Source organism: Dreissena polymorpha, chromosome 11 (genome assembly GCF_020536995.1).
Source record: "Dreissena polymorpha isolate Duluth1 chromosome 11, UMN_Dpol_1.0, whole genome shotgun sequence".
Classification (NCBI taxonomy): Eukaryota; Metazoa; Mollusca; class Bivalvia; order Myida; family Dreissenidae; genus Dreissena; species Dreissena polymorpha.
In genome coordinates, this window is record NC_068365.1 from 62,599,228 (window position 1) to 62,608,863 (window position 9,636).

At 35.0% G+C, this 9,636-nt stretch overlaps 1 protein-coding gene across 1 annotated transcript; it reads left to right on the plus strand.

The window, feature by feature from the left end:
• Positions 1-2,063: 2,063 nt before the first annotated feature.
• LOC127849890 (uncharacterized) lies at positions 2,064-8,975 on the plus strand. Its single transcript, XM_052382641.1, has 5 exons — positions 2,064-2,238; positions 3,050-3,190; positions 3,760-3,913; positions 6,787-6,909; positions 8,381-8,975. The coding sequence occupies exons 1-5, from the start codon at positions 2,126-2,128 to the stop codon at positions 8,408-8,410; spliced, it is 561 nt and encodes a 186-aa protein (XP_052238601.1). The 5' UTR covers positions 2,064-2,125; the 3' UTR covers positions 8,411-8,975.
• Positions 8,976-9,636: the final 661 nt, after the last annotated feature.

Sequence of the window (9,636 nt, forward strand, 5' to 3'; positions counted from 1 at the left end):
GTGCATGTGATGCATTTGATCAACCATAAAGCGATGTCATATAAAAAGCGAACTTGAAAAAATATGTAAATATGATGTTAATATTCTTTTACATTCGATGGTACACACGGACAACAAGATTTATACTTGTATACTCAGTATTTATAAATTGTTTGTTTAGGGCGGAAAAGGCGACGGGATTGTGCTCTTCTCATTTTCAAGAAGCATATACTTTCATCCATTTTGTTTTGCATAGCTGTAAATAATTGTGTGTGTTTTGTTTTTTAATTTACAGTATAGCTTTAGAAGACTTTGAAATTAAAGAAATTATATGTTTTTAAGGGTGGTTTAAATGTCTAACAGTAAAAAATCAAACAGAACAAGTTTTTATTTATTTTAGTTTTAAAAATATCTTATCTATTTTTGACTGCAGACATTCCGCAAATTTCCTTATTGTGTTAATATATAACGGCTCTTTATTATGAAAAATGGTGGGAATTTTATTTATATTAAGGAAATTTTCATTTAATATAGAGTTCAGTGTTCACGAGAGCCTAAATAAATGATATTGCATTACACACTAATAAAAACTAAAATTGAATTCACCTTTAAATCACAAATTCTTAAAGTTTGCTTTTGTATTATTATTTAATTATTAGACTTATGGTTTTTGCAATAATGTCTGTAAGGTTTTATTAAGAACAAGGTCTTATTAATTTAATTATTGTCAAGGTTTACTTTAGCATTTACAGCACCATACTGAAACAACTTTTCTTTGAGTCTTTTTAAATATCTTGTGAATCAAGTTTTTCTGCATGCCAAACGTTAATAGAACTGCATTGAAGTGAAACGCATTTCCCCTGTTTCCGAGTTACCGGTAACTTATACACAACAAGCCAATGCTTACTTTATCTGATAGACACTGGCCACCAGCTGACCTGCTATAGACCAGTTGATCGTTATTGTTTACATTCCGCGTGCATGGTTGGCAAAAGTACTGTGTTTACAATAACGTAAGCATATGCATAACACGTATTAAGTAAGTAAAATAAAATTATGAAATAATAAAATAAACGTTAAAACAACTTTATTTTAATTCACATATATACAGTGTCATATTTTGTACCAATATTGTATATATAAATACATTTATATTGCTTCTTATAAAATAACTATGGTTAAGTAATTAGCTTTATAGTAAAGGTGGTATCAACTGAAACACACAGGCGCTCAACGGCAATGACTCAATGATCGACTATCCGTTGTGACGCAATTTTAGTTACCCGTTGTTTAGTATAATGTATACACATACTAAATCAATACAAATCTTCCGACAAAACGTCTTCTTAAAAAAAAGATAGTTCGACTTTGTATATAATATTATACATGTTACAGTCTTTACACTTTTCTGCGTTTTTGCCATTATGTTGCCATATCATCAGGATATATTGGAATCGATATATTACGATAATCTCGATGCTGCATGTTATCTAAATCTCACCAATATTAGAGTGATATTATGGGCATCTAACAGTTTATGAGTGTCTATCGCAACCGTTGTTTATTTTTTTATGTTTTCACTTCATATACACTTATATTTGTTAATGTAGAATCAACAAACTAAAACAATATCCCGGAAAGAGAAATAATGCATTTGAATATGAACCGTACTTGCGTTTGACAACTGATCATTCATGTACGATGTGAACCTAAATTTAGTTTAAGTGCAGATTCGTTCATACGACACAAAGACACAATTTTGTTTTACGGATCATTTCGGCTTAGAGGACTGGGTAAGTCATGTAAAATATCGAATAATATATATATATATATATATATATATATATATTAATAAACAACTGGTAGCAAGATGAGTTGCAGATAATTGGTCAGTAACCACATTTTAACAAACTCGTTTGACCTGTTAATTTTTTTTAGCTCAATTCAACATTGAAAAATGCCCATAATATCACTTTAATCAAAAACAGGACTAAAAAAGACAAACCAATCAATGTAAATGTGAAATCCTGCCAATAACTGTAAAATTTGTATAAAACATTGAACGATGCAGTGTTGTATTTTACAGAAGACATCAATAAGTCAGCAATGCCCACTCCAGTAATCGAGCAACCGGCACCGTCCGTGAATGGGGGTGACTGTCCGAAAATTAAGAAACACACCCGAAGATTCGGAATTCGCGGCCAAGTTACTGGTGGAGGCTTTCCGTGGAAAGTTCGTGCATAGCATAACGGAGGCAAAGTAGGTGAACATGACAAATTTATTTGAATTATGGTTTGGTGTATAGCATAAAAAACATGCACGTGCTTGTGTCAGATATGTTTTTTTGGTATTTGTCGTTTAAAGGGATCTTTTCACGCTTTGGTAAATTGACAAAATTGAAAAAAGTTGTTTCAGATTCGCAAATTTTCGTTTTAGTTATGATATTTGTGAGGAAACAGTAATACTGAACATTTACAATGGTCTATTATAGCCATTATATGCATCTTTTGACGATTTTAAAACCTAAAAATTATAAAGCGTTGCAACGCGAAACGATTGAATAATTTGGAGAGTTCTGTTTTTGTCGTTAAATTTTGTGAAACTACGAAGATTGCTTATATAAGGTATAAAATACGTCAAGAATGTGGACTCGGCGGAATAGCTCAGTAGGCTAAAGCGTTTTTACTTCAGGACTCTGGCAGGACTCCAGGGGTCACTGGTTCGAAACCTGCTCCGAGCAATGTTCTTTTCCTTTTTTTTAATTTTATTCTTGATTTTTTACTGGAGCTTTTACGATCCAATGTTTACAATTATCAATATAAAGCATTTAATGAATAAGTTAAAAAAATGCCAAAATCTGTGAAAAGGCCCCTTTAACCATCTTACACTTTTTTAATATCTGTATGTTTTTTTGCGATTAATCTGTTCCAAAACGCAAACTTTGTTACATATGTTACGTGTAGCATACATTTGTGTTAAACAAAATTATATAAAGAGATACATTCTTATTATTTTCTGAAATATTTGGGAACAACATATATTTATGTATGTGTATATTTTAACTTTTTAGACTTCCCATCGCCGTAAGGAACCTATCCGCCTTCCATGTAGCGCAGGCAGACGACTTCCGTGACCGGACGTTTGTTGCAGAGCTCGACGGGTCACCAGTGGGTGTACTCGGACTCAAGTTTCACGGGGACGAAGATAGAGAGTAGGTGTTAAAAGAGCCGGATTCTGAAAAAAACTAGGCATTGTGCATGTGCGTAAAGTGTCGTCCCAGATGAGCCTGTTTCGTTGTATGGAATTTTTCTTTAAAAGGAAGTAACATCGTAACGAAAATCCAGTCAAGGCGGAAAGAATGAGGACTGCACAGGCTGTTTGTGATGACACTTTACGAACAGTCATTAAGCACAGTTGTCCAAGAACGAGGCACAATAGCTATAGGAGAGATACGCACTCGGCCCTTGCGAACAAGTGCATGATAGTAATAGCTATGGTACGAAAGCCACATTCGCCGTGGGAACTGCTTCTTCAAATACTAGTATTCGTTTATTTACTGCTCTCGTTGTTTGTTTTCTCTTTTCAGTGTTTCAGACCACGTGTGAGAGTTAGGATGCTGGCATGCGTGTAGGTACGCATACTTTTGTTCTATTTTATTGAAGCAACCTTCGCGCAGATAGTTAATTGGTAGGAAGCTTACGCACTACATCGTTCCTGTAAGAAATTGAACTGTTCTTACAAACCCATACGGAATGTAACCACAGTAGTTCATGTTTTCAGGTACGCGTGTTTAGGCATGTTTACGACCGGCAGTGCACAGCGCCACACGTGCTATGTGGACCATATCTGTGTAGACGACAGGGCGCGGGGGAAGGGCGTGGGTAAAGTTCTTATGGAGAAGGCAGAGGCGGAGGCCCGATGCCGACAGTGTAAGGTGAGGGGAGGATGGGCTTAACACATGTGCGTATAGTGTCGTCCCAGATTAGCCTGTGCAGTACTCCTCTTCTTTACGAAAATCCAGTTTAAGTGGGAAGTGTCGTTGTAAAAATGCCAATAGGCCGCCGTCTAGTTAAATATTTTCTTATACTGCTGTATTTGCAAATATTGTTATCAAATGCATGGCGAACCAGTTTCTACTTGAACTTTAATACTACATTTTCTGTTATGTCACTACTTTACAAGTATTATAATATTAACATACGGTGATCTCATCGCATCCCTTCGACCCTCGTTTGTTTGCTAGTAGATTTTTTTCCGATATAAAAAGTATTCAGTAATATTGCACGAACATACCTTGTTGATTGTTGCGCATTTAAATTGGATTCATCATTTCTTACTGTAATTAATTATATTATTTCAAAACTTACTTCTTATTAGCTTTCCATCTGGTCAATATCTCTTGTCGCTGCAGACATATCCCCATAATATTTCAATATCTCTTGTTTATAACAAATTATTCTAAAAAATCAAGTTAATAATGTATGTTTAATGATCTAATTTAAAATATATTTCATTGTCTCGGTTCAAGAGTTTCTAAGCAACTCAACATAGTTTTTTAATGATTTTTTTAAATAATTATGTTGTGCGAGACGTGTTCAAATTGTTCAATATTGAGTACATATATCTGAGCCGCTTATTTTAGCTCAACAACATTGACCTTGCACTCATGAAGGTCATTAGTATACACCGTAAAATCTGAACGAGACAACTTACCCAAATGTCGGCGTCTACGTAATTCTCTGGTTAAGGTTGTCACATTATGATAGGAAATTAAGTGAAATATTTGGGTTTTCTTTATGTACGAAATATTGACAAGTATATCAGTAGCGAGTATGCATGACGGTCAAAAGATTAAATATTTGGATCTGGTATATGTTTAACAACAAAGGGGTTACGATGCTGTTGACACAAGCCTTAGGCTGTATTTGCATTATTTATTGGTATCACAATGCTGATTAGCGTGTGCATACTTGAATAGTGATATCTCCAGTCCTAGGTTGTAATTCAGCCAATCAGAAATAAACACGCATAGAACACTGACCAATGGGATATATAACAGAGTTTCATGGGGCAAATGTTAGAGGGGTATAGTTCAGTTAGCGTTTAGACTTGGAGGCGTGACACGAGAAAATGGTAGTTAATACAAATCTCGTCATCTTGGCAATTCGCGCATGACGAGATATCGAATGATAGGCTACACACCGGTAATTTAAGAGTAATGAACATTGTTAGGAACTATGTCTCATCCATGAACTATGAACGATTACGTGACAAGGTAAATGAACAAAATCTCTATGGCACTTTTTCTACTACGGGTATTCAATTAAAAATATACAAATGCTGTTGGGGTCATTGTTTGCGGTCACTGACCAAGTTCCATAACTCTGACCTGCAAAAATTCCTTTTGTAATTTAAACATTCAAGTTAATGTTTGCACGCAGCTACCCCATTGCCCTGTTCTACTTCATGTTTTGACATGACATTAAGATGAAATTAAGATAAAGTCAGGGTCTTCATGAACACTCACTCGCCAATACTTCGACCAGCATTTTAACAGGAGTATGCACATGTTGTAATCCTAAAAGTCTGCTTTAGGTTTGCGTTCAAGATAAAATTAAGGTTAATGTTTCATGTAACAAGTATATATCTCTGTTACCATCACATATATTCAATTGAAATCAATTACCAAGGCCCATAAGTCTGACTTTCACTTTAGCAGAATTAATGCCCTTATGAGAACTTGAAATTTTTGGTTAATATTTGAGTGCAGCAACTCCATATCTCTATGTCTACATGAGATTTTAAAATATAATATTTAAAATATAAAAAAAGTTAATGTTCAATAATTTCAGCTCGGATTGAGATATTGTAGCAGACGGAAGGACAAACTGTGCATAAATGAACTTAACCATTATAACGGAATTACTACTCATCTTGACATTTATTTATCTTAACAAACATTTTAAATACACATACATATTACTGATATGTCATTGCAAGTTACGCTCCTGTGGACTATTTTATACGAAGATTAGTACTTTGTCACTCGCAAACATAGTAAAAAAACTGCTTTGTGTTATTTAACTTTAAACATTGATTATTTATCATTCATTCATTATAATAACTTTCACGTGGATTTCGTTTTCATGGATCTGTTTAACCCTGTTACGCTTCAAATACGTGACTCTTATTCTTTATTTTTTAAAGGATTGAATACTTCATAGTCTAATGGTCAGACATTGTTCATTTTAATACCCATTACAAAGAAGGCGTCATATAGCAGTCGCACTGTAGGTCTCTATGTCTGTGAATCTGTGCAAAATGTCCTGTCTCAGCCATACCTTTGCCATATACCCATATAATGTTTGTTTAAATTTGCTACAATGTCCGAAACCATAAGATGACGTGTCACATATAAAAATCGTCTCCATAGCTCAAAGGTGGAGGTCACACTTAGAGGTCAAGCGTCAAATTTCCTATCATAATGTTTTATGTATTAAGGGCGACATATCATGCTCTTCAAACAATGCTCATTTACCTTACACATAACATAAGACAGCAGGTGTAACTGTTCTCAAAAATATTACCTAGTATGTATGATTTGCCAATTGTGTGTTATACGCCATAGTATAATTGATATACACTTACATATGATACATATCGCTCTATAACGGGATTTTGTCCAAGATCAGCCTATGCACAGACGAAGCTCCAGTTAAAGCGAAAAGTGTCGTCCCGTATCCGGGACGACACTTAACGCACGTGCATTTAATCCCGTTTTGTCAGAGCGCGGTTCATATCATTCAGGCAATGACCCTCTACGTTACGACTGACAACCGTGCCCGGCATTTGTACGAAAGACAGGGGTACTCGGTCATTGCCACAGAAAGTGTTTGTGGATGTCTGGGCTGCTGTATTGGACCACCAGGGGTAGGTGTCTTTGAGACGCAAAGTTTTTGTAGGCGACATGCAGCCTCAAGTAGTGTTTCTCTACAAAGTGTGTTATATCTGACCCTTCTATGACGTAAATTATTTTCTTACATATATGCAGTAAACATTCGAACAAATCTCTCTCCCTGAACCACAAAACTCTAATGTTTGATATTTGTTATGCAACATCGTTTAGCGGTCCTCTAACACGTGTGTTTAGTTCATTACCCTATGATCAAAAATGTCCCCCACGCTGGGGGGTAACTTGTTTGTCGCATACTAGAATGTATAATGAAACCCTTAAACATCTTTTCCCAAGACTATGGCGCTGAAGGCCAAGATATTCGGTATTAACCAACATTAATTAAATGGTCGTATACACAGTTTGTTCGAACTATGCCCATAATATCAAAACTGGATACGCCTCACAAAACTGGATACGCCTCAATAGTCATAAGGTATGTATAGCTTTTAAAGGCTTCTTAACCCATTTATGCCCAGTGGACTCTCCTATCCTTCTAAATTGGATCAATTTATTTCCAAAATTAGGGGTGTCAAGTATATTTATGTCTATTTTTAGAATATTTCATAAAGAAAATCATTTAAGCAAACAGCGCAGACCCAGATGAGACGCCGCATTATGCGGCGTCTCATCTGAGTCTACGCTGTTTGCAATGTCCTTTTTTCAGGACGCTTGGCATAAATGGGTTAATAAAATCTACTCTGAATCCACAAGGGCAAGATGTTTCGTATTTGGTATGTAACATCGTAGTGTGGTGGTCTATTAAATTAAATATGTGGTCAACATTTGCCTCGTCTTGTCGGTAACTTGTACATAGCAACACTTTAAAAAAGCAAATCTTTTACCAAACCCCCGGATAAAATTACAACGTGTAGGTCCTGTTGCTCTCTAATGTATTGTGAATATCTTTGGGCCAAGTAAGGAGTCCAATAAAACCGGTGTAAATCCCCGTGCTTTGATTTGGCATTTCAAATGGAGTGCCCCCGATTTTGTTGTGTTCGTTGTGCTCTTTTGAAAATCGGTAACTTGCAATGAATAAAGGGATTTATTCTTATGATAAAACTACCACCCTAACTGCGTTTATATACGTGTTTTTCATTACACCAATTAAAACATGTTACATGTACACTTGTACTTTTTTATTTAAGTGCATGTTTTCTTAAATAACTACAGTTTCACTGTTAAAATACAGTTTTGTCGAATAATGCAAATTAGACATGTTATAAAAAAATGACGTCTCTTTTCTTAAATTTTCAGTTTGTTTGGACTACGTACACTATTATTGCTTCCATGTTGTTCTTAACTTATAAGCATTTGTGATGAAGTTAATTTAATCTTACTGAGCAGTTAGACACAGTTTGAATCTGCCCTCGAATATAGCTGGTGTATAGTTTTGCTGTTGAAAGTAGTCCTGCAGTAATTTGCTTAATTGTGCTCAATATCTTTTAGAGTGTCTATGAGATGTCTAAGCCTTTGTAAAGCCAACCGTCCTATGTCGATCCAAAGATGATGGGAATAGGACATGGAAGTTCAACTTACACATCAGTGTAACATGTTGAGCTTTTCTCTATATGATACAATATGTTGCTGAACAAAGCCCATATTATACTTTATAAAATTGTATATGTTAAGGCTACCTCAAATGACAAAAATGCAATACTCGTATTTTTATGACCATTACAGAATGCAAACAGCTATTTAAATGTTGACGAATCTCAAACATTAAAGGGATTGTTGAAAATGGAAGTTCAGTTACCTTGAAAAAAAATGAATCAACATTAAGCATAGGCTCAGATCGTTTTACAACTGTTGTTTTTTCGGCATAGCTGTTTAACCCAGCTTATCACCCTAGCTTTCCTTGAAAGCGACCAATCGATTTGAATATAAAATTTCCCGCCGGTAAGCCTGAAACTTGTCGAAGTAGAAAACGTACAATCTGCAAACAGTTTTCAAATTTACATTCATATGTTATTCAACCGACTTTCAATTTTTGAGAAGTATAGGGTATGCAAAGGGATACTACAGTGCGTTTAGCAACGATATTAACTGCGTGTTCAGAATGAAACAAATTGATCTCTAATGATCAGGCTTGGGAGGCTTGAGAGAGCAGTTTCACTCTCAACTCTCGACATCAATACAGTTTGTGTATGCCCCCTTTATATTAAGAAGATTGTCAGCACCAGAGCGTTTTTCTTCACGGATGTGTTCCCCATATTTATGCATTCTGTGCACTCGAAAATTTTAGATCGCATCATAAGTATTGTTCAATAACATACGGTGGCAAAAAGGTGACATACACCGCTTTTTTTGCATATAAACATATATATACAAATCATATACCATATACAAATAAAGGAAAATGAATGACAGATTTTATTGTAAATATGCTTACAGTTTTTGTTTAAATTATAGAGGAATGCATTTAATTTGTTTATATTGCTTACAAAATAGAATTGTATATAGATTTGGAGGAACTAAATCTCTGTTACAAAAAGGGAAATTTGTAACTGATAATCTATGTTGTTTTTGTAATAAACACGAGGTTTATAAAGTCTAAAACTAGGTTTGAAAAATAAAAAAGAAGACATGTACCGGGTATCGTGCAAACACTATGAACTTAAACTCTCTAACTGGTCGGCAGTATAACTTTTAATGCAATAAACCCCTAGATAAAAGTATGTACGCTTACACTCTCTTGATCCTTT